The following is a 27,924-nucleotide window of genomic DNA, read 5'->3' on the forward strand; positions in this document are numbered from 1 at the left end:
ACAGCCGTTTTTTGTTTCCAATTGGCTGATTTTATGTGCTCGTTAAACCTTACGAATAATTTGCGGATTGTCATACCAAAGTATTCTCTGCCACAGCACCCACATTGTATTTTGTAAATGCCTGACTTGTGCAAATCCAACGGAGCATCTTTGATTGTACCCAACAAGTCCTTTAACGAACCTTCGTTTCTGTGGACCAGTGCAATGTCGAATCTGTTGTATACCAGTTTCAACATTTTCGTTACTTTAGGATAATAACGGAAACTGACTCGTTTTGGCGGTTCGGCAGGCTTTTCGTACAGTGTCGTAAACTCGTTCCGGTGTTTTTTCTTGATGTGTTTCTCAATGATTTCGTTGACAGCTTCATTCTTAAACCCATTGACACGGCCTATCTCTAGGATCTTTGCTTTCTCTCTCTCGATTTGTTCTTCGTTCAATGGAAGACTAACCATAAAGTCAGCCATCGAATGGTATGCTGCCATTTTGTGTTTCATATCGTGGAAAGAATCGCTGGTGATTAGTCTCATAGTTTTGGTTGGCTTCCGGTAGACATCAACTCTCACTTGACCGTCGACAATTTCGCACATCACGTTCAAAAAAGGGAGCTTCTGTTCGTCTGATTGCCTTTCGATTGTGAAACGTATGGCTCCTTTCTTCACCTTGTCCATCTCATCTTCCAACAACTTTCTGAATGCGTCGTTTTTTGAACGTGATGTGCGAAATTGTCGACGGTCAAGTGAGAGTTGATGTCTACCGGAAGCCAACCAAAACTATGAGACTAATCACCAGCGATTCTTTCCACGATATGAAACACAAAATGGCAGCATACCATTCGATGGCTGACTTTATGGTTAGTCTTCCATTGAACGAAGAACAAATCGAGAGAGAGAAAGCAAAGATCCTAGAGATAGGCCGTGTCAATGGGTTTAAGAATGAAGCTGTCAACGAAATCATTGAGAAACACATCAAGAAAAAACACCGGAACGAGTTTACGACACTGTACGAAAAGCCTGCCGAACCGCCAAAACGAGTCAGTTTCCGTTATTATCCTAAAGTAACGAAAATGTTGAAACTGGTATACAACAGATTCGACATTGCACTGGTCCACAGAAACGAAGGTTCGTTAAAGGACTTGTTGGGTACAATCAAAGATGCTCCGTTGGATTTGCACAAGTCAGGCATTTACAAAATACAATGTGGGTGCTGTGGCAGAGAATACTTTGGTATGACAATCCGCAAATTATTCGTAAGGTTTAACGAGCACATAAAATCAGCCAATTGGAAACAAAAAACGGCTGTTGGTAAACACATATTCATGACCAAACACGAAATCGACATTAGTGACCTAAAACTCGTACAACCCGTCAAGCAACTCTGGAAGGTGGAATACTACGAAGCGATACACATTCATAAGCACAAACACGAAAACCTACTCAACGTTGATGACGGCAATGTAAAATCGCCTTTGTTAAATCTGTTTGTATTAAAGAGACGAACTGATGAGAGAGTCATTGATTTGACTGTAGAAACGCCAGATACCAGCATGAGTGAGATTTTCTATGACTGTGAATGAGAGTTCTCGGAACATTTCGTTAAGTATCTCTATACCATTGCATTATGTTTGTTTGAGTAAAAAATTTTGAATCGATGCATATAGATGCTTTTACATGTATGACGAACTTATCTAGTCGAGAGTTTCTGTAAAGTTTGTTTACATTTATGTTAGATATAGATAAGAGATAATATAATTGCTGTTATGTAATTTTCATGTTAGTCAATTGCCAGCCTCTGATGATGATAGCTTAGCTATTGAAACCGGTTGGGAAAAATAAATAAGTTTTAAGTGCAATTTAAAATAAAAAAAGAGTTTTAATTGGCTCAGCCCCTTTACGTTCGACTCAATTGCACGGTGTACCGCGAAACACGCAAAATGCGTAAATTTGAAGAATTGCTATAAAACATATAACAGGAATGGAAACAGCGGATTTTGATTAAAACTTTCACAAAGTTTTAAGTTATATCCAAATGTATATGTGTGCAATGGAATTCAATTTACATACTCATACAATCGCACAATGTTCATATCGCAAAATACACAGTCAACGGTCACAAGAGTGACAAATTAAAATCTAAATTTTCCGATCGAAATTCGTTCAGATTTTCTTTAACGACGATTTAATATGCTCATGCCATTGCAAAAGATATCCTCACATGGAAATCGAAGTGAAATTTACCTCGAAGAATGATATTTGCTTTCGGGTTGGTCTATAATCGAATATTTTCCGTAGAACATTGTTAGTACATGGATACAGAACATATATCGTGTACATATAGCGGCTGTACTAGTATATATTATCATGGAATAGAATATCCGACCGAGAACATTTCCAACTCTTTCAATGTCGATATGATGAATTTTCATTGCGAATTTGCTGCATGATACGATCTATGTTTGGGTATTATAATCCCGAACAGAAATATGTTTTGAATCGACTTAAGTCTTGCTCAAACTTTTTGTGGCTGCTAAAATGTGCTGTTAGTCGAAATTTTCTTTGTTTTGTGTTGCGAAAGGTAAATATTTTACCAGGATTAAATAGAAATATGAAAATAAAGAGTTAATTCATCAAAGGAGTCGTAAGCGGCGGTACTTTATCACTGGAATATGGATCAAATAGAATATTCCGTGGCATAAATAACAAAATTTCCGAAATTTATTCGTTTATAATACGATCAAGGTATTAAAAGCTCTTAATTTTGTATTACTCAAGCGAATGAATCTCTTTTCCCTTTCGGATGAAGTTTCATTAAAAATACCCGGGGTGTAACTAACTTACCGTGCGAACCAGCGCTATTGAACAGGCTTTCCACCGAGAGAAAAGAAAAATGAAAAATCAAGTCCAACGCAGCATTGGTGTTCTAGTCTGTTCATATTTCCATTTTCTTTGATTTCGTTAGCAACAGCAAATGATTTACATTTATTCTAATTTTATTCCAGGATATCGTAGGTCTTCCTATTGTTTTCTGTTTCCCCTACTCCTCAAGACTTTCGAACATTTCAGGCATGTGGGAAGTCTGTCTGTGAGAATATTACATTTCATGTTGCAGCAATCCATCATAATAAATTTGGCGATATTAATTTCATCACAGACTCCGAAAATGCCACCGGACTCTATCACAACGCCATGCTGTAATACATTATACTTTCTTCATAATCCCGAATGATATGACAAATTCACAAGGTGGTTTTGTAATTTCCAATGGAATTGACAGCCGACATAGACATGGTAAACCCTCAAAATTATCGAATGCAGTCACTTCATTACGAAAAAAAAAAACAATTTCAAAAGTCGATTTTTGCAAACGTTCTACCAGAGATCATCACATTGATTGAACGACCGAATTTGTATTAAAATCGGCGACATCGTATCTGTTGTCACTAAAATACAACCCGTCACGTTAAGCCGAACATGATGATGTAACGTTTCGTGGAAAATTAGAATTCAAATCATGACCTTTTTCATGTAGCTTTTTTTCCTCGTTGCCCCCAATATTAACTCGGATGCTTTCACATCGGAATTTATTTGTTTATGCATATGACGAAGGTGCTGTCTGATATGCCGTCTTCGAATGAAATTTATAAGTGTATTTAAAGGTACGACCGATAAATCGTAAAGACGGAAGCTCTGTAAATATATAGTGATAGTTGATCGAACGATATGAAAGAGAAAAAAAATTTAATGTGAATGAGGGTACATTTATGCTGAATTTGAATTTAGGGTTGTATGTTATACGCTTCCGCTTTTTTTCTCTTCTTCTTCTCCGAGATTTATTGTTACAGCTTGTTTTAAAGGCGTGCGAAAGGATGTGTGTAATTTGAATATAAACAGGAATATCGCTCTTAATATCGTAGGCGTTAGGGTATTTTTTGTACTAGGCTGTCATGTTATGCAAAATATGCAGAAAAATAACTCAATTTGTAAATTTTTGAACTCGCATAAATCATCGCAAAACGATGGTAATCCGAGTATACCCATATATTGATAAGTTCGGAAATCGTGGATGTTTTTTTGTGCTTTATGGTGTAAATCGGGTATTTTGTTTTGTTTATTTGAAAGGCATTCGTTTCTGTGGTGAGCGTATATATACTGATAAGTCCAAGGGGAGAATAGTCGAAAGTATCAGACTAAATATTTCAATTATCATCTGAAAATTACTCTCAAGATCAGGCAGTATAGGATCAACAGCGCCTGAATTCTTTTAGAGTCATGTCACCTAATCAAAGTTATATTGGATATAGCTTGATGAGTCTGACAAGCCTTGCAAAAGTATCAGAAAAATACATTTTTCATCTAAGGTAATATAACATCACAAACATGTGAGAAGCTTCAACAAGTTATATGAACTTTGTCAGACAAAACTCCATATGGTAACACCTCAAAGGTAATTCAACATTTGTAATATGAGTAGTTGCAGTGTGTTTGGTGGATGCAACTCGTATGATGTAACCCAAATATTAACAAATGTGCACCCTAGATTTGGGAAAGATATCAGTTATGTTAAATTTCCTCAGAAAATATTTCCATACTCCGAGCGGTCGTAGGCATGGGAGACATTCAAAACTATCGATAATATCGATCGAAAGAAATTATCGATAATTGATTTATCAAATGGTTATCGATAATCAAAATCATTAACGGCCAATGCTTAGAGCGGTGGTTCGAAAGTGACGTTAAGCCACCAGTCCAAACTGAGCTTGTTATTGGCCGTCAAACGGTGTTAATTCAAAACAAACAAACAAGTTTACCATAATTGGTTCATTCTGACTTCAAATTCCCTCGTTGCATTTATTAATTATATTTTATTCCAAATTGATGCAAAAATCTTACCCACCACAAACTTACCGATTTTTTTTCTTCGTCTGCGAGTCGCGTAGATATCCCATAGTACCACCATGACACAGACTATGACTCTGACCCGAACCTATATTGAAGTTTTCACTAAAATGGTCCAAAATGGTTGAAATAATATTGAATCAGTTTTCGCTTTAACTTCGTTCAAAAATTGTTAATGGTTTCGAAATAAAACTCGATTTGTGCACTTCGGTAATTAAAATTAACAAATATTTTGCATATAAAATGATAATAAAATCAAAGTTTAAAATTTATTTTCGTTTCAATTAATTAAAAACGTGATTGCCTTACTGTTTCATTTCAAGTCAATTAACTCGGTGAATGATATTTTGTTTTAATTTGAAAAAAAAAATCGTATCCAACGTACACCACAATTACATTTACTGTTATTGTACTTATCGACGTGACAATCTCATTCACCCCTATTTTTCTACCGAAACCATATCAATATATGAATGATAAATGAACTTAATCCATCTTTGTCAGCGACATAAACATAATACGTCGTTCACAACACAATAAGTCTTTAAACACTTTACAATTTTTACCACTTTAGATAAGACGAGTGCAGAACACAAAAAATGTGTTTTACAATTTATCACACCACAATAATGTAAAGAACGGGATAAATATCATAAGCTATCAATTTCGTTGATACTTTTGAACAAAGAAAATTTGTCATCTCTTACGAAATTTGTCGGGAATTTATTTGTTTTTCAACAAAAAGTTTTTTTTTCTTCTCATCAATTTCTTTTAAAACTCAATAAACGATCAATAAACGATTACTCATTTCCATGAAATCAAACTAATTTCTTCATCCGATTTCGATCAGCGGTTAACAGAAACTGAACAACGAAATCATAGTTTCAAGTTTCAACGAAAATCTCTCTTTACTTTGATATCATGTGTGAAGTAATGTAAAAAAAAACTTCATTAATTAAAACGCCGAGTTTTTTTTTCTTCTTCTTTCGTTTCATATTTTGTTCTTTAATAATTTAGATTGGACTGGTGTGTTAATGGGCGATTTCAATTTTGTGTATGTTTTTAATTTACAATTGCGTTTAATTGTTAAGAAAGAAGACTATAACATGAACATTTACTCGCAGCGTGGTCCGATGGTAACTACCGGGGCGTAGGTGGAATATTTGTTTATTGTTTTTTGCGAATAGAATTGTTTAATTCATAAAAATGTGGGCATTGTATCTGTTGTTTCTACCGAGGGTTCTACATCACTAAATAGTAGATTAAGTTACCTGCTTTCAAAGTTTACTTTTTGACGTCCAAAAGAAAAATTACAGTCTAACCAACAGTTTGATAGCAGCTACGCACTTTATTTTATCAACTAAAATACTCGTGCTACAAACGAGACTTGATATAATCTTCATTTATTGTGCATGCGATTTACAAGCCGACAATAACAGTTTTTGGATAACAAGGATAAAAACGTTGAATAGTTTTCGTGTGAGCTTTGTTTATCCGAGGCAAAGCCAAGGTCCATACACTCTTAAAAAATGACTCTTTACTTTAATCCTGAGTAAAGGATTTTCTACGAATGAACTGTCGATATCTTATGAAATTCGATGAAAAGTGCGACTTACAACCTGCAAGCATGTCAAACGTACGTTTTATCGGAGACGGCATCGATGTGATGTCAATATTATTTACCTCGAGGTCAGAAATCCTACATTATTATATCGATAAGTTCATCGTTTGTTGATGGGTCTGCGCGTACACAAAAATATCGTTTGGTACTGTGTTTAAAATATCTCTGTTTTATCGATATTAATGCTCGATTTAAAACACAGTATCAAATAACAGTAGGTTACCATGCCAGGGAAGTACATTGTGTTCCACGCAGAAATAATGGAGATGAATTAATGATTTAACTATTAAAAATAGTAGATTATTCACCTCTGTCCACATGTTTATTTAGACACTTGGGGAGTTATTGCATGAGCCGAAGGCGAATGGTATAACCCCAAGTGTCTAAATAAACATTTGGACAGAGGTGAATACGCTATTTTATCTACCGACGGCGAAATAATAGCACTTTTTCACTGCTATTATTTCACCTAGGTAGATAAAAAGATATATCGTATCCAGATCGTGATACGGGATATCAAATTATTTTCCTTGTGCTGTATGCTATTTTACTTTACGAGCGAGGGAATGGGTTTTTCCCTAGGGAGGCAATGGCCCTATTACCTCCCTAGTGAAGTAAAATACTATTAACCTCACTCTAGTAGATGGACGAGTATTGTCATTGTCAATCTACCAATTACGCAATATTCTTGTCTTTACAACCGAAACTTTTGTCTAGAACAAATATTATTGTGTATAGATGTAAGCAACGACCACATAAAAACGTGAAAAAAAAATTCAACAGCTTTCATCATATTGTGTTTCGTCTGTCTGCAGTACCGCACCCCACGGGAAAATCATCGAATACACACAACGAATTAAATTTTCATCAGGAAAAAGCAAGACTGTGTAAAGTTGCTATTTTCATTTTTAAATATTTTTTTGTTTCATTTCATATTCTGATTTACGACAAAGCCATGAACATTCATTGAAAAAATATGTAATCGACCCATATAAATTCAGATAATGTCGAAACGATAAATTTTATTTTCGAATAAAACTAAACTGTTATTTGCGAGTGTTATGTTATTTGGCCAAACACAAAACACAAAACGTAATAAAATGTCGGTCTCTCGACAACAAGAAATAATTCGACGAAATTGCAAATATATTGGCACTAGAATCGATTGTAAAATTAGTGTACGTATACTAGTACCATTAACCTAATCCTGTTATGCTAATCTTGGACAAAAAAGTTTTCTCTGGCTGTTCAAATTCAATTTCTTCGTTAATTCAACACAGTCCCTAACTTAACAGCAGTTCTTTGGGAAGTTGAGCTTTATTTATGTGATCATAAAACAAAAGTTTTTGTGGTAATGAGTTTGTTCATTTGGGTGTTTCTTTAGTTTTCCGCAGAAGAACCTTGTATCGTATACGTACAAGAATTACACTGCACATAAATGATGTTGAAGAGTTGAAACTACACATAATTTCTGCCCACAATGTTTCTTTTCATAAAGAGACTAAAATATGAAAATATTTCATGCTCCACAGGATTTCTGGAGCAAACAAACCTTTACTTATGATATGGATATGAAACAACAACGTACATCATACATACATCAAAGTAATGCAATTAATAATTTTTCGTAATTAACAACATCGACAGTATAATGAAAAGCGTTATGCATGCACATTACTATGCAGTTATTTCAAATTAAAAGCCTCGTTGTTCAATGTAAATACCGGAATTATTTCGAATGACAAAGTGCAATTTATTTTTCTGCTTTGAGAAAAGAGGCAACATCACTCTGGGTTGATGGGACAAAATTAATCCAGATTCGAAAGATGTTGTGTGCATGGGTGCTGCTTCGCTGCTTGTATTTTTATTGTTGAAATTTCTCATTTTGTCGATATAAATGTTTGTTTGTCTCATTGAACTGTGTTCACATAAAATCGAACATCGAACGAAAGAATATTGTACGAGGGCGCCAATACCAAACACCATAGTGTTCGATGTTTAGTTATTGAATATCATGGCAGGTGGTTGAGGTGAAGACATTTTCACAGATTTTATTTAGAATTGAAAATGGCACAGTTAGAGTTAGCAAATTTTCACGGCAAATTTTCGTTGAAAAATCTACAAGAATTGTATTGACTTGGTGATAGAAAATATCAAGATTTGCATTTTACAAATTGTGTTTTACCCAGCCGTGAAATGAGCTAAGAGCTAACACTCAAATTGTTGACATACTCCTCTGCGAATTGCATCACACTTACGGTACTAAATATTTTATGCCGCCCGACTACATAATTTCGGATGTATCGTGCAAATTTAACCACCGATCCAACCGTTTTGTCACTTTTGCATAGTTATTATGTGGCTCTGTTTTACGGTGCTTTAAATCTCTTTCCTCATCCTCCAGTTATATGGCTCCACATAAAATTCGTTATCTAATTTTGCACAGAGAATTTAATCTGATGAATTCGTCCTAATGAGAAATGATTGCATAGAAACGGATATTGGTAGAACAAGTGATTTTCCATGCGTGGAACGAATGGAATTTAAAGTGGCAGAAAATTGGGCTCTGTCATTCAATTACAGTTTGTATGTGATTGACTGTTTGTTGGAACTGTTTGTAAATGTTGTTTAAGTCGGAAAACATCAACAACTTTCAAATAGAAAGGATAGTCTCGGCTAGTAATTAAAAAATAAAATAAAATAGATTTGCAGGGCGTGTCTGCAGTACTAATACACTAGTATTCGACAAACGTTTGTTAGTACAGGTCGATTTGACTCAAAGGCATCATCAATCAATAATGTTTTTGTGTTTGTCAATCACATCCTTTGCCACCCAATTTGAAAATCGTGTGACCATTGGAAATTGTGTGTTGTGGGCTACTCTATAATGGAATACATCTTCGCATCAGCACAATAGAAAATCGCAATTTAAAACAATAAATCCATCTCTATTGTAGAAAGTGTTCATATACCCAGTCTCAGCTAGATCTACTTGATCATCAATCATAAAAGTATTGGTTTAATTGGTTAGTCGGTTATTGGGTCCATATTTCACAGCTTGATAATTAATCAGCACATTAATCATTTGAATAAATTAATTACGTTGCATTTGTTGTCGGTTATTTGTGTGCATGTCGACATTATAACTGAGAGAAGATTTACACCTCAAATAAATGGAAGCATTAAACATTTAGGTTTTATACTCAAATCAACAGAAATTTCTTGCTGCAGTCGGAGTATGAACACCGTACACTTTATGATGTATCTAAATTGGTATGCTAGCATGTGATTCGGATATGCATCGACAAGAAAACGAAATTGTTTCAACCTAATGAATGCCTGAAATGTTGGAATTTCTATTAATTACAACACTGTAGACGCACACATATTCGCAATTCGCATCATTCCAAGCATTTATCGGGAATTTTCCCTAAATAATTTTCGATAACCTAAAACAACCGTCGTCGATGATTTATCATCACTTCTCGGTTTATTATACTTTCTGTTTTACCAATTTCATCGACTACAATAAACTGCAAACATAACGTAGTGGTAGATTCCTTTGCAAAGGTACGCAATTTCATTAGGTTTATTGCATTAAATGGTATATCGGAAATAAAAACAAAATATTGATCGGATATATGGAGCAGAACGTCCAATCAATATTTATTACCCCCAACGGGGTATGTTGTGTAATGAGGTTATCGGTTAGTGAAAGAAAGGACGCGTCTTGTGAGCTTTGTCTATATTAAAGGGAAAACTATACACAACAGTAAATTGTCGTAGAAAACAAATTGCTACGAATTGTGATGGAAAGTAATGACTTGACCGAACTGGTCTATTGCATTATTGATTTTTAGGCGAAACAAATTAATTGCGGTGAAAGCATTATGTATTGTAATAGGGGTACATTTCGGTTTGGTAGAAATTTTTAATTGAAATTGAGTTGGAGCCTAAGTGACGGGCAATAAAGGATGTCTGTCGTGCGAAAGAGATGTAACATATGGTTGAAAATGTGATAGATAGAGATGTAAATAATTGTCGGGTTGAACTCTTTGAAAATGATCTTTCAAAGAAACTTGACATTCGTCCCACTATTCCTAATTAATTTCACAATTTTCTACAATAACGGCAAGTTGATGAACTTACAAAACTTCAGAGTTTTACATAAAAGATTGGCTCCAATATATATAGCGATCATTCCAAAGTTTTCAAGTAAAAATGAATTAGATTAGCTATAAACCACCCGATGGCTGTAATGGTAAAATAAACTGGTTTAATGAACCGTTTAATTTTAAGACATGTAATTAGAACTCTATGCCGATTGCAAAAATGGCGCCATTTACGATTCAGATGTAGAAATTTTCCATTTTCAATTCAAAATTAATTTCGAGCAAAATTAAATTAATTTTCTCATTCAACATCGTCCTCATTTATCGATTGAATGCCGTCTTGGGAATATTATCTGTATATACACAAAATGCATCCAACGCTATTGCTATTAGGATAATGCAGTTCGCTTAAAACATTTGTGGTATGCTATTACATGGCTGAAAGCTTTTCGTTTTATTGCATTGGAAATATTCTTTTTGTAAATTGATTCGTACGTAAACTCTGTGTTGATGGTGCTTGATATTCGAGTGTACAACATCATTTCTAGTGTTTAGAAGCCGCAACGTACGAGTCAATAAAACTGAGAATGATTTCGATTTTACATGAGATTTTACAAGGAAAAAAGGTAGTGGAAAACGCCTTGTATATACATACATCATTTATATGACTGTGGATAAGTTGATTTTGATATCAATTCCTTTTTGTATTCGATTTGATTTGATTAATGGTTTGGTGGAATACTACATGACGACTTTACGTAAAATACGTTGAATAATCAACGAGGAAGTAAATAATCCTCTTTCTACCACATCAACTTCGCTCTTAATTCCTTTGTATGCTCACTAATTCAATTGCTGACTTCTCAATTAATGACGTTTTTTCATTTATTTATTTACAGATGTTACAGTTAAATACATACGTGGCTTACCACATGTAACCGTGCCATTGCCAAGTCGAAATGAAAAATGCCAATTCGCTTTAAGACCGGTATCACATAATGTTGGCGATTTTTTGCATATGCTACGTGCAGAGGATAAAGGAATCGATCGTGCGGCTGTTTTGAATAATGACGGAATTCGGATAGCAGCCGCTTGTTCAATAGAAAATTTAATGGATGAGGATTTTTGGTAAGATTTTTTTTGTCCATATATTGCTGGTTTATATAGAGATATGCCATTAAACGGATATCAAAGGACGAGAGATTGATTTGTTATGTCGTCGACTTCGATATTTTTTTCTTCTTTTCGTATTATTATACGTATACTTCAATGCAGTAAAATGTTAACAGCACACAAAGTCCTGTTTTTTTCTCCTATTTTTTTTTTTGATGAATTTCACTCTATATACTAAACTTCATCCGAACGTCGTCGTCGTGTTTGACATCATTTTATGACATATTTGTTGACATCAATAAATTCCTTTTTCATAACAAAAATTTTTATAAATACCAATAGGCGATGTGTCTGGAATATAAACTCATTGAGTGCGGATGAGGAAAAATGTGATATTTTTTTGGTTGATGTTGGTGGAAAGCAATAAATCAGTGATGCTGTAAACTTTTGCGGAAAAATTCTGAATGAACTGTATCAAAAGGTTTTGTCAAGAGATAAACGTGTATCAATACGTATAACGTTAGTGTTATTGAATAGACAGTGCGTTGAATTTTTTATGAGATTGAGGCCTTTTTGCGGGGAAATATAATTTAAAATAAATTAAATGCTTCGGTCGAAACGGCAGTGTTGTGTGTTCATCAGCTTTGAAATGATATTAATTACAGAGCTGGGCAAAAATAATTTTTTATTCCGGTTAAAATGGAAAATATAACGATTTTGGTAACATAAATGATAATGGGAAACGAAGTGCACAGTAATTGCTTGTGGTATATCATGTGATTGTGTATTTATTGAAGCGGAATTTTACATATCAAATAATTGACTATTTTTTGTGGCGAGGCCTATAGAAAATGGAGCTAAACAACTGAAACAAATAGAAGTTACAGTTGTCCTACGGATTTTTATCTGATATGGGAGATAAAAGTGAAATTCGACATGTTTTCTGATTTGGGAGTTGTTGTGGTTTGGAATTGATTCCACAAGAATTTCGTTGAACAAATGAAAATCTAGATTTTTTATTTCTAAAGCGTTAGGCACGCCCTTTCAACTAAAATAAAATACTAAAATAAAAAATCAAAAGATTTTCCTTTACTAGACAAATTTAGTATGTATCTACCACAGCCACAACAACTGCCGAATCAGAAAACATGTCGAATTTCACTTTTCTCTGTCAGTACTAGATTTTTTTAAATGAAAATAGAGAGTTTAAGGGCTGTATCTGTTAATCAGCGAAATAAGGCTCCATCGCTAGAATTTGTTTTATATTGTCTCATCGATTGAATGAGTCAAAACGGGACAACATATCATCATGTAACATACAGTTGCGATTTGTCCTATAAGATCGTGTGTTGAAAAATAGCTGAATGTAAAATTAGGGAAGTCTTTTTGCCAATTACAAAAGTATTAAGTTGCACTACACCTTAACGTGTTACTAAGAAAGTAACGAGCAGATCAAAGATGAATTTAATTTTCTATAATTCAAGTGCTCTCTGACTCAAAAATGGTGTCACGTACTTGGACCGGCCGCAAGTCGAACCTGTTGTGCATTGATATACGTAGACGAAAATTTCCTCAAAAAGTTATTTAATCTTTTTTCATCAGATATAAAGGAGTTCATAAATTATGTCACGCAAAACATGAGACAAAACATAAAAAACGTCATACAAAAAGCATCTTTTGTCTCATGTTTTTGCATGATATCATTTTTGAATGCTACCTAATTAGAAAGATGAATTTTTAGTAACTAATCGGATCCAATGTTAAATTTTTAGAAGCAGCAATCTTTAATCTTTTGATCTGCTACTCTTTTTGTCCGAAGTATTGCCTAGTACATACAAAATCTGGTACTTTACGAGTTTCGGCATACGTTTTGCTATAAATCATTCCATTAACAGGAGATCACCGTTTACTTTTCTAGTTTCTGTCGATAACAGATGACTATGCGCTGAAGATCTTTTTTGGCATGGTTACTTTTGAACGCCATTTAAGGGATGGACAGTCCCACAAAGTTGAAAGCGCAGTCAGATCCTTTCAAACAATCTGATTCTCGTTGATGGCTGTTTTCAGTTTTGCCCAACAAAATTACACCGCAAATGTTTACCTGTATGACACCTGCCTATATCACAAAGATAAAATGTCTTAAGTTGTTTGAACACCCCAACCATAATGTAACCAGAAATATGTCGGGTTACCAGAAAAAACTAATAAAATCATTTGAAATATTCCATGAGCAAACATGGAAAATAATTTCCTTTGTCTCGCATATTCTAAAGCACACAATCTTGTTAATATTGAATTTAACCTAAAGGTACACTGCCTCAATAAATTTCTTTTTATCGTCAGTTCGGCTTTGTTGCCACCTCTATGGTTGCCACCAACGCTTATGAATCAAAAAAAACCTCATCCATTTGAGCATAAACGGCAACATTCATCGTCGCTGTATGTCCTGAAAGTCAAAGAAATTTTCCTTGCAAGGAATCAAAAGTTTTATGAACCTAAAACAGTGTTGGGCCGTCGTCTCGCTCGTTATTAATGTAAATAAAGCATGTTATGCACACAGTGGAACATCGCTGTCAGTTATATTATGACCATAACAATTTTTAAACTTGATGTCTTCATTTGTTATTGTGTTTCTGGACTGGGATAATGTAACAGATTGACCAGATGTTTTGCCATTCTGTGCGCCCGTGGTTATAACATTTTATTGTTGGGTGTTTTGTTTTCTTCTTATTAAAAACTTTATTTCGGATTATGGCATGTTGTAAATCTTGGCCATTTTATTATGACCCAGTTAATCGTCGTCAAACGCGGGTTGAGTTCGAATTCGGTATAAATTACTGCGTTTCAAGGGTTTTTATTTGTTCGTAAGTTGTCCGTCATTAAATTTTACAACTTTAATGGCTCACGGAATGTCTACTCCGTTCCGTTCCAAATGAGTATGCAAAGTAAATTGAGGATTCAAAAAATAAATCGAATGTAATTGGCTGTGTGCTGAAATTGCCTTTGTTTAGACTTCTACTTTCCGTAATAATTTTCTCGCGTCAACAAGAAGGAAATACAACTTTTATTTGCTCAATAACCCAGCGTTCATATCTTGAAAATCTTTCATACAAATAAGTTTCCTTCAAATACGTATCGGAATGTGAATAAGGCAACATTGTCGCCAGAATCACAGTCCTTGTCATTGAGATTGACAAAGCCTGTGGTTTACATTCCGCTCGATATTGACCTGATCCAGTCTCATATTTCATAAGACTAACCCATTCGAACGTAAGCTTTCTTACTCCTCTTAGGTAACATCGCACAACTTTTTTTTGCAAAATCTTTTACTTCATTTGTTCAAACATTTTGTTGTCGGTAACAGATGAATATCAGTTTCTAAAAGGATACCACGTCGTCTTTTGGAAATATACACAAACCAACTAACTCCATTTGTAAACGGGTAACAAAATAAACAAAAATCTATGTTTTGTGTCTTTGAATACCTATCTAACCTCTGAGCTTCCCTCACACTCTCAATCTAATTCGTATTTCATAATGAACCAATTTAGAAACAGAAGATGTTTCGCGCTATACAAAACTAAACCATTTGATAAATGACACCACCACGTTTGGTAGACTTCTTCCATTCCATTCAAACCGGGATTTTCTCTGCTCATAAAATAATAGTAATTTGTTATTGCTACTATTATATTGTGGATTCGTTGTATTGGGTGTATTCGCTTAATGCCATTCAAGAAGGAACGAAAGTGTGTACGAGGAACCATATGCATAGCATTATGCTAGTTGTGTGTAGTTGGTGTAAGAGGCCCCAATGCGAGCATAATTTCAAATTAATTGGTTGAGGTAGGTTCGGTTGGTTCGGTTAGTTCGGTCATAGTGTATAGTTAACGGAATTGAAGTTGAATGTGTTTTGATGGCATAAAATGGGTTTGTAGTCTGTTGCGGCTTATTGCGGAAATTTATTTGATTTTTCGAGTACAACTTGCCATACAGTATGAACTCTGAATGTTTTTTTATTCAAAGAAAATGTTGAAATACATCCGCAATAAATAAGCCCTTGCCAACGACCCTATTTTTTCCCGCTCGTAATATTACAAAAATGGTGAAAGTAAAAGATATAAATTTCGTATTTTAATGAAGCGGATCATTATCAACCATCTAGAATAACTTAACCTAATTCCAAAACCTTTATACTGCAGAAGACGAAGACCATATTTCTTTTCACAGCGAAATGATATCCATCAAATTAAATGTAAGTTTCAGTGATTTAAAGGGAAGCCTATACCATCCGGATTCAAAAGATATGGTATTGATTAAAGGTACAGATAAAACGGAAAACGTGAAATAATTTTCTTTTTATTTCTCCAGTGGGTTTTCCTTTGATAGGTGAAAAGTCGTCAGTTCCATTTACTTTATTGGACTTTTTGAGATTGTGTTTGTTTTGCATTTTACGTTAGAAAAAAACCGTTTGGGGAATATGATATCTCTTCGTTATGTATACAGTCCTAAGTCAGTTACTATTAACAACGTCAACCCTCTGATAAATGGAAAACTAGTTCACAAATTGTTCATCATCAACCAAATGAGACTTTAAAAGAATCAAAAAAGTAAAATTACCCTATAATTGTTGTGGTTAATAAACGTCTACAATTACGACCACACGACAATATTAATACCTTTCCAAGTACAATTTAATTAGAACATAATTCACGATCATTAACGTCACCAAATTAAGCAAATTGGAATGATTCTCTGTCATACACCTTCCTTCATTGCCTTTCACCTTTTGGCAAACAATTTAACAAAAAAAAGTTGGTCCAAAAACTCTACCTTTTCTGGTTTAAAATGTAACTAAAGAAGAAAAAAAAGTAAATTTTCCATCATCACATTTAAAAGCTGCCGGCCCATCATTAATTATTCTAAAGTATTGTAATCAATGCTTGGCAACTCTGTTTCCTCGCCATTCAACATTTCCTCCCTCATATTTTTGTTTGACTTTTCCTCTTCTTCCGTCCCTTCTATGAAACCAATTATTGTATAACAATGTAAAGAGTGTAAACCGTATTTACAAAGTCTCTTTTATTCGTGTATCCATTACATGTTAAATTTGTTGCACAGCGGACGCATTATTGCTGTTTTTAATATTTTCTGTAGCCTTTGAAACAGAGAATGGTATGCCGGTTTTTACGTATAATCGCATTAAAAACAGTATCATCCCTCATATTTACATTCAGTCTAAATTAAATTCCAAACGACTAAAGAAGGGATGGGTGTAGATGATGTTGTTAGAGTTAGACAAATAAATAAAACGAGCGAGATGATTTATTTTCAGAGTAAACAATTTGGTTTTTTGTTCGTCCTTTAGATTTTCATAAGTTTCAAAAGAAAAATATTCTTCGATCCAAGCTTAAACCACAGCCACAGTGACATAATAGAATAGCCTGTGTTGTCAGAAAAAAAAACGTTCAAAATTAATGGCTTTTTTCTTTGGGTGGAGCAAGAAACAAACAAATACTAGCTCAATACACAGAATTCGGAATCAATAAATGTGTTTTGTCAGCGATGTTCGTTTCGCTTTGGTCTGTTGAAGTAGTCGACGTCTGTCTGGAAGCCAAGATAACGTCTACGTGTTTTTTTTTCTCGTAACATCGAGGGAATGATTGATTAAGTCTATGGCCTTTACATTAGGAACTGGAACGGGTATGCACACTGTGAAATCGGTACGAATCGTTTATTGATATAAAATTATTCGATCAATTTAATTTTGTACATTCGGTTGAGGTTGGTTGGAATTTGTGTCAATTGATAATAACGTGAATGTCATCGTAAAACTTTTATGGGTATTAGTGTCTCGACTGGAATTGGAATTGCACAGTTAGGCAAATATGTTGTCTCCCGCTACTTGATGATGAAAAACATTCGTCTCACGCAGTTTCGTTTTCCTTTCGAGTTTTTTTTTTTTTTGTAAAATAGAGTACTGTTGATTCTATAATCAGATATTTCATGACAATAATTTCAAAACTCTGCATCAAGATTCTTGATTCAAGAACCATAACGTTCAAGCACAATAACAGTTGTCAGAATTGCAGTAGACATATAGCTTTACTTTATATGCATTACCAAGTTACCAACCCGTAATAGGAAAGTTGGAGCTAAACGAGCAAAGTAATTCGTTTCAGTTACTGTAACATTTGTACCAGAGATTTTTTGTCGATGGAACAGCTCTGAAATTGCTTAAATATGATTACATTTTATGAAACTTAAAACGTTTGTTTTGTTTGAAATAGTGTCGAGGTACAGTCTGCATCAGTGCATCTACCTCATTTCTCCTGACGAAGCGTTTGTTATGTTTGAAATAGTCTCTAGTTCTCTAGGTGTAGAGCAGTAGATCTTCTTCACTTCCCCTGATAAAATATATTTACAATTCTACAACATAACATACACATAAAATAAAACCAAATTCATTTTAACTTTCCAGGTTACACGTGAATGACAAACGTTACCATGTACACCCTCCTGAACGCACAAAATTGAACTTAGAAGAATTATCAGCTGTAGGCGATGTTAAAGCTCTTGTTGCACAGGTAAGCATTTTGCCACATTTTTTGGTGTTTTGTAATTTTATTTCTTATCGGAAGAGAGACATTGCCCTTTTGCAGAGACGAACACTGTCCTTTATTTGCTGACTTTGTTTAAAAAAAGGACGTTCATTTAACAGGACAAATAAAATATTCCCAGTACGTATACGAAATTATTACTTTCGATTCAATTATAACGCAATAATTCAAACGATATCTTCATTCTCAAGCGAACATTTCGTTTCCTCTTATCAATTTGCTGAAGTCAGCTTTGTGCAAAAGTGAGACCAATTCTTTTTTCTACTGCTGTGTGACCATAATAACGATAATATTTTCTAAATTTATAACGGTCTGTACGTTTCGGTATTAGTCTAACGGGAATGATGTACACAACAATGAGAGTTTTTTTTATAGTACGTAAACCCCATTCTGTACCTTCCTATTCTCCATGAATAATACGAGTCAGCAAGAGTTCAATTACTTACATTTTTTCTCTCCAGAAATTGTCTTTTTTATAGCAGACAAATTGTGGTGGTGCAAGGGAAAAGTTATGGAAATAGAGAAAATTTTTTGTTAAATATTTAAAAATGAAAGAGAACTGCGTCTTCATGAAAAAAGTTAGCTTTTTATTTATTCGAAATTATTTCCTGTGAAAACAAGGCGCTTCATAAATACCTCATCACAATTTATTGTCAATTTAGTTTTCATCAGAGTTATTGCAGTGTCACAGTCCGACAGCCAGATATATCCCACGTGAAATTGAATGATATTTGTCCATTTAATAGATTACATAGAATACATTTCTTCAGATGAATCCATTATTTACGTCTAGTGAGAAGAGAAATCTCCAAGAGTATTATGCTCTCCCTATTATGTTATAATCTACAAACTCCAATTCTGAAAAAAAAAATCGAAGCTACCCATTTCTACTCTTTGTGCTCTTTTCACTTTTGTCTCGTGTAATTTAATTTTTGGGAACGGCATAGCACCTCGCTTTATAATCATTATTATCTATTACTTCCTCTGCTTAAAGTATTGAGTGGCGTTTAACACGAATTCTTTTAGACATTTTTGAAATACTAGAATCGAATTGGATTTCAAAAGTTATTTACATAACAAGAGATCAGTCAAAAAACCCTTAAAGCGAAAATGTGACGCAAGTCCTCGTGTCTACTTACAAAATAACTGATATCGCTGAGGGTGACGCATTCTGTGCCTGTACGCAAAAGTCTTATAAACAAAAAATTTACCCAAAAAATTGTAGAAAGAAAATTTTACAAAAAAAAATGCGTCACAAAGTGGTATCCATCGCAACCGTCATCACCAAACACACATCATTTTGTATGTTCACACACACACACACATACACTCACACAAAACATGCTGTTGTATAGCATTTGTATGGAAACTTCCGGGAGCCCTAGTTCCCAAGATATGAGTTTTTTCCAACTTTTGAAAATTCCATTCTTATTTTTGGGTCATTATTAGCCTATAACCAAAATTTCAGGAAAATCTATAGAAACGTTTAGGAGTTCCTGGATCCTGGAACTAACTAACTAACGTAGGCGATTTCAATTATGTGAAAAAACGAAATTTTACATTTTTATATGGAAGAACCAGGATTTCTAAATTCAATATCTCGGCCAATTTTGTAGCTGCAGTAACGTGTGATAGCTCGTATGGATGCCTAGATTCCTAATTCCAAGTTTGGGAGCCAAGGGGAGGAAGTCAAAAAGTTGCTAAATGCATGCTCCGCCGTCCTCAAATATTTTTTTTTTCACTTTTTTGGTAGTGGACACGCCCGCTTACTAACGTGAGGCATGATAAAAAGTAAAAAAAATAGAGTTTTCGTGTTAATTTTGTTATACTGAAGCGAAGCCACAAACAAAAACAAGACTTTTCAAATTTATGCCGAGTTTTGTAGTGGATTTTACATGCTTTTGAAATCTAAACCAATTTTTTTGTTTTCCCTAGATAATAAGCCACTTAAGACCCTAGGGAAAACAAAAGCATGTGTAAATAAAAATTTTGTATGCGCACGGGGTTCTAGTACTTCAAAAATGTCTAAAATTTAGAATTCGTCGCGGAAAGCGTGCATCTCACAAATTCTTTTACTACATTTTCATTGACATTCAATTTAACGTATAAGACTTACGGCAAAGTCATCGTTTATTCTTGTCGTTGCTGACGATAACAAATGATTAACATTTATGGCTTATGTATGTGTGTCGATTGCTCTGCATCCAAATAATAAATTCTTAAATAATATTAAATTAAGGGCTGGATTTTCGTTTTCCAGTAAAATCCTTATTCTGTCTCATACTTTGTTGAATTAATTACGTATGTTTCAAAACTTTTTTGCACACAACGCAATTACATACACAATTGCTGACAATTTTGTCAATTGCATTGACCATTTTCTATAACAACGCGGAAATTGAATCGCCGTGAGCTTGAAAAGTTGCATAATTTTATTATTTCATAAATTATACAGGGAATTCAATCAAATAATAATAATTCTGAAATACATTGTCGTTCATGCTTCGATTTCTATGTGTAGATAGTTTAACAGTTTTAAGCTGAGACGCTATAAAAAGGAATTCTTATTCCCCAATTCCTTAAATTCTAATGAATGTGCAATGTACAAATAGTCATCTGTTATTGAAATGATGACAAAAATAGGCGCAGGGCTCTGGCTTGCACTCTATTATATAGCGAATGAAGAAAAAAATGTTGGTTCCACAACACTTTTCATTCATATATTTATTTTAAATGCGACAAAAAAGACTGCTCACAATTATGGCGCAGCCGGTAAAACATCGATCTTTTCTCAAAAATTAAAAACTACAGTAAATAAATATCATCGATCTTCTTCTTCCCTAATGTTCCCAAAATACAAGCAGCGTTACCACGTTGAATTGCGATGGAAATTCTTTGCAGAAGGTATTCTTTTGATTTTACCTCACCCGTTGCCTTTTTCATTAAAGAGCCCAATTTATCAATAAATTTCTTCGTTTCCGGGCCCATGCAACCTAAAGTCTCGAAAGCAAGTGGGGTTAGCAAATAGTTTTGTTTCAAAGAAACGTAATGGTTATGCTTATGTCTCTCTGCTTTTTCAGCAAAATATAGCGAATTGTATATTAGAGCAAATGAAGTAATAGATTTGTATCAAACACTAGACGACACCTTAAACAAAAGAAATAATTGTTCCAATAAATCTGTCTGTCCTAAAGTCCATCTTCATTGTTTAAGCTATCGATTAATATCATTCAACGTTCCTGCATTGTTATGATATCATTTTAAATCTCAATTCAATTTTGGCACAATTCAACAAACCAGAATACAGAGTAAAAAAAAACACGAGAACGTCTCGTTGGTTTCGAGTTTCAATTTTCAATGAAAACGGATTCAACATTATTGAATATTTCATAGTCTCAAAAGCTATGGATTTTTCCATCAGGCGAAAAAGATGTTAGGATAGGGTGAAATAAAGTAACAAAAAAATCACACAAAATATTTTCCATTTCCGCTTTTGCGAAATTTAATTTCGAATTTTCCGATTTTCTTTTAAATATTATGAAACTGAATAGTCATTTCGAAAAAAAACCTTTGCTGTTATAATATCAAATCTAGATACCATCCACTGGTGGGTAGCGTTTTGATATTTATTTAGTTTATCGACTTGGTAGGATGGGAGAAATTGGGGAAGAAAACCTTCTGGATAAATGTGAAATTTTTTCTATACTTATGAAAAACCATTTGCATTTCACATTTGCAGCCGACAAAACTATCGTTTTTCTTATTCGATTTTTTACGTTTCGTTTTCTTAACCCGTAAAACATCGAGTTACGAGGGTCCAAGTGTCAGATCCAAGTGAATGTCGCCCGTTGTAAATAGTAAATGCAAAATCTAGTAAATCAAAGTCTCAGAAACATTAGTAAATATGATGTGATTTTGAACCAAAATGAAGATCTTGTAAAAGTATTGTTTCCGTAATGATGGCATTGCCGGATTATTGATTTCTTTCTGGGCTATGCATTAAAAAAAATTGCGAGAGGAGCGAGCGAAAAAGTGTTGAATTTTGTAAGGAAAATAGCTATTGTCCAATGATCATTATTAAATTTTCTCAACACCCCAGCGCCCGGGGTAGTTAAGTTAGCCCATAAATAATTATAGTCCTGAATGATAGGCAATCGAACACTGTAGTTTCACATCAACTGATCTCTTAAAATTATATACACAAAGGAATGTGAAACTATGGATGTTGTTTCCTATGCGCTGCAGGATAGATTGTGTTGTTTTGATGTTATGGGTTAATATTACCAGCAGATATGTTGTAGTTGATTCAATAGCCCACACAAAGTCGGTCATTATTCAAGGCAATGCATTGATGGTAGTTTCACCAACAACAAACTTGTGTGGCACCCTCTGTATAGCCTGAATGGTTTGAATAAAAGCCAATGAAATTTACAAAAGACTTTCGAAAATAAAAGACGGTCAAAATTTATCTATCATATGTTGTCAGTGTCAGTCAAGCACATTCATTTTCTTTGTTCGTTTTTTTATCGCCCCACTTTTAAACTTTTAACTATCAAGCGAATGTACAGTTTTTTGGCACTTTCCGTCCAACATTTTTTTACAATGTTTTTTCTTTCCAATTTCAGTTATACGAAGCACTTCATGTTGGCGAACATCAAATAAAAAAGGAACGGGAATTGTACACTAGACTAGAAAAACTGAACGAACAACTAGGGCCATATGAACAGGTATGTATTGCGCAAAGGGTTGCCGTGGGTTTTTCCAAAAAGAAATTGTTTTTCTTTCACAACCATAAAGGATGTCTAATGTGACTTAATTTTGCAAAATTTACATTTCCACCGATGATTATTTACTGTAGACGATGTCATATATCTTAAAATATACAAATTAAATCTCTGGGTAAAAGGTGCGATTAAATGAAGGCAGTGAATTTATGATAATACTGAAAATCAAGCATCTATCGCCCACCGGGTAGTTCATTTTCGCGAAAGCGGTTTTTATAACGTAATAAACTCATCCTACCGAATGGAGAAGCTTACTGGCGTCTACCGTTATGGAATTAATGTTAATGGAATTTTTGTTCACAATGTTGGAAAGAATGCTGTGTTGTGCCGTTAAATCTAATTGGTAAATCTAGTTACAAAGCCCAAGAAAATCGAATTCGGTCACTGCCGTTGATGTACAACGTAATTTCGTTGTTTTACTGTTTCTCGTCCTTAACAATGAACGAAATACGGTGAGCTATTGCGTATTGCGAACTCAAAGTAAAGATAAACGTTGTGAGATGTAGATGATAAGATGTGTGTAAAATTTATCCGTAATCTTGTGATGATCCCAAATAAAAAGAGAAAAAGAAAACCAATTTGCAGAGGCGTCGGATCTTCTCGAATTTTCTCTAACTTTTTTTTAAATTTCATGAACTATAGCAAATATCATGAAAATTCACTTAAATATGCGCTGGTCGGTCGGAAGCGCGTAGCTTTTGCGATCTATTTATCATTTTTGACAAAATGTGCAGAAATGACAACTCAACCCATTATTAGATGATCTGGAAATATTATCCTAAACTGTACTCCTCCAGCCTGGCATTTTTATTTGAAAATTTAAACATTTTTCTATTCGATTGGTCTAACTAAAAATGCAAAATTTTCAGATTAAACATGAAATTGCCGATACGTCAGAACGCCGAACTAGTTCACTGACATGGGTGGGCTTAGGTTTGATGTCAGTACAATTTGGAATTCTTGCAAGACTGACATGGTGGGAATATTCCTGGGATATTATGGAGCCCGTTACTTATTTCGTAACATACGGTACCGCCATGGCTGCCTATGCATACTATTGCCTTACAAAACAGGTACCGATTATTCTGTCAATATCAATTTCGAATAAAATTTGATGCCAAAAATTTTGTTGTTGAAACCCAAAGGAATACAATCTTCCCGACGTTAAAGACCGTCAATACTTAATAACTCTACATAAGAAAGCGAAAAAGAAGGGATTCGACATCGAACTGTACAATCAATTGAAACGTGAGGTTGCTGAAGTGGAACATGATCTGCGTCGTCTTCGAGATCCGCTGTACGTACGTTACTCGCCAACATCGGCACCAAATCTAACCGATAATTCATCGATTTTATCCAAGCAACATGGCTTTAGTAACACGACCAAACAACCTAATACCCTAAGTAAGTACAATATTCAAGATTTACTCAGCAGAGCAGTAAAGTCGTTTAAGAAATAGAAGTTTTTCTTTATGATTTCATTTTCATTTTTTTTTTTAGAATCTTTAGATAGAAATTAAATATAAAGGAAGTGAAGGAAGCTGGCGAGATGTGAAAAAAATATGAAATTTAATTCAACAGCAAGAACATGTAGCACTAGACTTGTAAAAAGAGCAAGAAATTGTTATTCTGTTTCGTTTTCTGGTTTTTGTATTTTTTTTTTTAAACTGAAACTCTTTGATTAATTATGAAATTCTTGATTGAAATTAGCAAACTGAAAAATGAATGAAATTTCAAAACAAAAACTATAGAGGTGCTTTAAATAATTAACATTTTATCTTAAATAAAAAAGGATTTAAATTTAAATAAAAAAAACCGTTTTTAGAGCTTCTTTAGAATAAGAAAACTTAAAAAGTTGAAAAAACAATTTAAAAACAAACATTAACAAATCGTTTGAAAACATGAAATGAAAAAAAGCAAAAATTGTAATGGGACAGTCATAATTGTAAATAATAATTTAAATTTAGGTTTCCTATAAAATATACAGAGTCTTATGCCATATGTACCAATTGAAAAACAGAAGAAGAAGAAAACTAAATTGCATTCGCCATTAACAAATTGCAAAGATAATACAAATAAAAGAATCTCATTGAACAACATTGAATTGATATAATATTGTCAAAATGTAATAGTGTCGGAACTAGCCTATCCTTTTACTTTGCTATCGAAAAACATATCATCATCAGTACACACACTATCCGCTTGCCTTGTGTTCTGAAAACTATTGTGATTCGGTTACTATTACTGACATTTTCATAGTTTCCGCATTTCAATTTCATATGACTTCATTGACGATAAGTGGTTGAACTTATACAATTAGACCCAAATCACACTTGCACAATTAGAGCCAAATCTCACGGACTTTAGCGTATCTCACTAGGTCTCGGATCGGTGTAATATTCTTAGACTCTTCAAGGTGAACCACATTTGTTCTACGACTTTTGTTTTTGAGTGTTAGATTTGCCCTAACGATGGAAGTCTTACCTCAGCCGTTGTATAATTAAGATATTGGAACCGCAATTTATGCAATTTAAAAATAAAAATTTTGTTCGAAGGTCTGACGTCTTCAGTTTTCGAATTATCAACTTGTATGCACACCATACCTTCCACCAAAAATTGTATTGCATTTTTTATCGGGCTGCAGTACTTCAATTTTCACAGCTTTAACTCCAACTTAGATACTATTTTCTACAAAAACTACCCTCGTTAGGGTCTTTGTGACGCTCAATTCCAAAAGCAGTAGAACAAATGACATCTATCCGTGACTCGATGAGAGACATTTTATTAATCGCTTGTCGATAACAGAATGTTTGGTTTCCTGTATACGCCAGGTACTCCCTCTGGAAGTAGCTCCGTTGTGATTTATTTGTCACCTGGAGCTGCGTAGTTTCAAATGTTGATTGTTTTGAAATTATTCGGAGATTAAATTATTTGAAGTGAATTTTTCCTGGTTTCCCGAGGATCTACATAAAAAGGACACACACAACTGGTGTTTTTCACGATTTCGAAATCCGGATGATTCTACAAACTGGACATTCACAAAGTATATTTTGTTTGCCTCATTTGTCGTTCAACAATAAGAAAAATGCGCATTGCGTTTCCGGCTATTCGCACAAAAAGAAGTCGTCATAGGTAATATAATTATCTTTGCAATAACCTTTTACAGACGGTGATGACATCAACTCTCTACCGACCTTCATAACTATTGAAGAGAATTGTCTTTAATCAACCTGCTGAGCTGAAACAGCTTACATTTAATGAAGGGTCTATGTACATATTAATACTGATGATATGTTTGCTGTCTGTGAAAGGTTAACAATCACGTTCACGAGAAATGTACCAACTAAGTTGACTTAATCAAAATGAAAGGCCTGACTTACATTAACAATCTCATTTAAGTTTTGTTTCGTTTCGTTTTGTAGTAATTAATTTTAAAAAATCACTGCAACAAACGCACAAAAGTTGCTTTTTATTTATTGCATTTTTTGGGTAGATTTTGTTGTTTGAATTGTTTATTATTTAAGTTTGTAGTTAGGTAAATAATTTAATAAAATGTTTTTTAACTTTACACGAATTTAATTGCAGGCAGCGGTAATCTATCGTAGGGATCGTTTGCATTAATTAGTTTTCTTCATCTGATCGACGTCAGGCCAGAAATCCGATCAACGCTATAACTGAGCTAGCAAGATTAGCTAGCAAGATTTCGAGCCTGCTCAAATGAATCTTTGACAATTTGGCAGGACAACTTTCGGGGAAATGTTTTCCAATATTTTCTTTTTCTAAAAAATTTCAGAAAAATGGTAAATTTAGGAAAATATGAGAAACAGTTTTCCCGAAACTAGCTGCTGTAATTTCGGATTGACGGATTTTTAGTCGTTTAGATGTACAGAAGAAAACCGATTTCTGCAGGCGAAACTTATGAAGGACTTGCACTGTAATATATTTTCTTATTTTAAATGAAAGAACGGCGAGTTTGTGCCATATTTTTATTCTCTTTGTTATCCCTTTCACATATTTATTTCATCTTTAATCTTCTCAAAGTAAAATGTAGTTATTTCATCATCCACAGCATTTTCATATTTTAAATGTTCTTGCTGCTAATTTCACTATTTTTTGCACGTTCCTCATACAATATTTGTGCATTTATTACATCACACAATAATTACCTCACAGATCAAAAAAAAAAGTTTTCCGTTCACAGATGTATTATGTGCTGACTGTGCCGAAGTTATAACTATTCATTTTCCTGTGGAAATTTATGTTATCTTCATGAGAAAAATGCACGTGCTCTATTAAGTTGAAAACCAGTTACACAGATTCTGTCATAAGGGATATAAGAAATGCCACCGTTAGTATTTTTAGTGTAGTAGGGAGGCCAGATGGGAAAATTGAGGAAAATATTATAAAATCTTGGAAAATCTAGGAAAATTGATAAAATATACAAAAAAATTACAAAAATAGTCCCTGTCCGTTAAAAGTAGGAATACAGAAGAGAAGACCTATGAATGCTCGAGAGATATAGGTAAATCCTCGAGAGTTAAAAGAGTATAAAGTTACGAATGCTTGAATTATTCCAGTCAATTATTACCTGACAATCTGATTACAATGGAATTAGGAGTCGCTGAATACGTTTTCTTTTGTGCACTTCAACCAAGACCTCATTAAAAGCGCCGACATAATCTTATTCACAGTTACTATTTGGTAACCCTAGAAACAAGGATCAGCCAAGCAGAAGGTTACACAAACACAATAGTGTATGAGGATATGGAATGAAATTAATAT

The 27,924-nt window shown here is 34.0% G+C and overlaps 2 protein-coding genes across 3 annotated transcripts in view; one reads left to right on the forward strand and one right to left on the reverse strand.

The window, feature by feature from the left end:
* Positions 1 to 4,957, reverse strand: part of LOC119080324 (protein javelin) — a 37,726-nt gene extending 32,769 nt beyond the window's left edge. The window contains exon 1 of the mRNA XM_037188602.1: positions 4,902 to 4,957. Coding sequence (XP_037044497.1) covers positions 4,902 to 4,942 — 41 coding nt within the window. The 5' untranslated portion in view covers positions 4,943 to 4,957. The remainder of the gene's footprint in view (positions 1 to 4,901) is intronic.
* Positions 1 to 27,328, forward strand: part of LOC119080325 (calcium uniporter protein, mitochondrial) — a 92,434-nt gene extending 65,106 nt beyond the window's left edge. The window contains exons 3-8 of one of the 2 annotated variants that reach the window (XM_037188604.1): positions 11,525 to 11,753; positions 18,220 to 18,325; positions 22,984 to 23,085; positions 24,012 to 24,215; positions 24,288 to 24,546; positions 24,643 to 27,328. In XM_037188604.1, coding sequence (XP_037044499.1) covers positions 11,525 to 11,753; positions 18,220 to 18,325; positions 22,984 to 23,085; positions 24,012 to 24,215; positions 24,288 to 24,546; positions 24,643 to 24,662 — 920 coding nt within the window. In that variant the 3' untranslated portion in view covers positions 24,663 to 27,328. Of the gene's footprint in view, positions 1 to 11,524; positions 11,754 to 18,219; positions 18,326 to 22,983; positions 23,086 to 24,011; positions 24,216 to 24,287 lie in introns of both variants that reach the window. The other variant, XM_037188603.1, reaches the window with a different exon arrangement.
* The last annotated feature ends 596 nt before the right edge of the window (positions 27,329 to 27,924 follow it).

Source organism: Bradysia coprophila, unplaced genomic scaffold, assembly GCF_014529535.1.
Source record: "Bradysia coprophila strain Holo2 unplaced genomic scaffold, BU_Bcop_v1 contig_350, whole genome shotgun sequence".
Lineage (NCBI taxonomy): Eukaryota > Metazoa > Arthropoda > Insecta > Diptera > Sciaridae > Bradysia > Bradysia coprophila.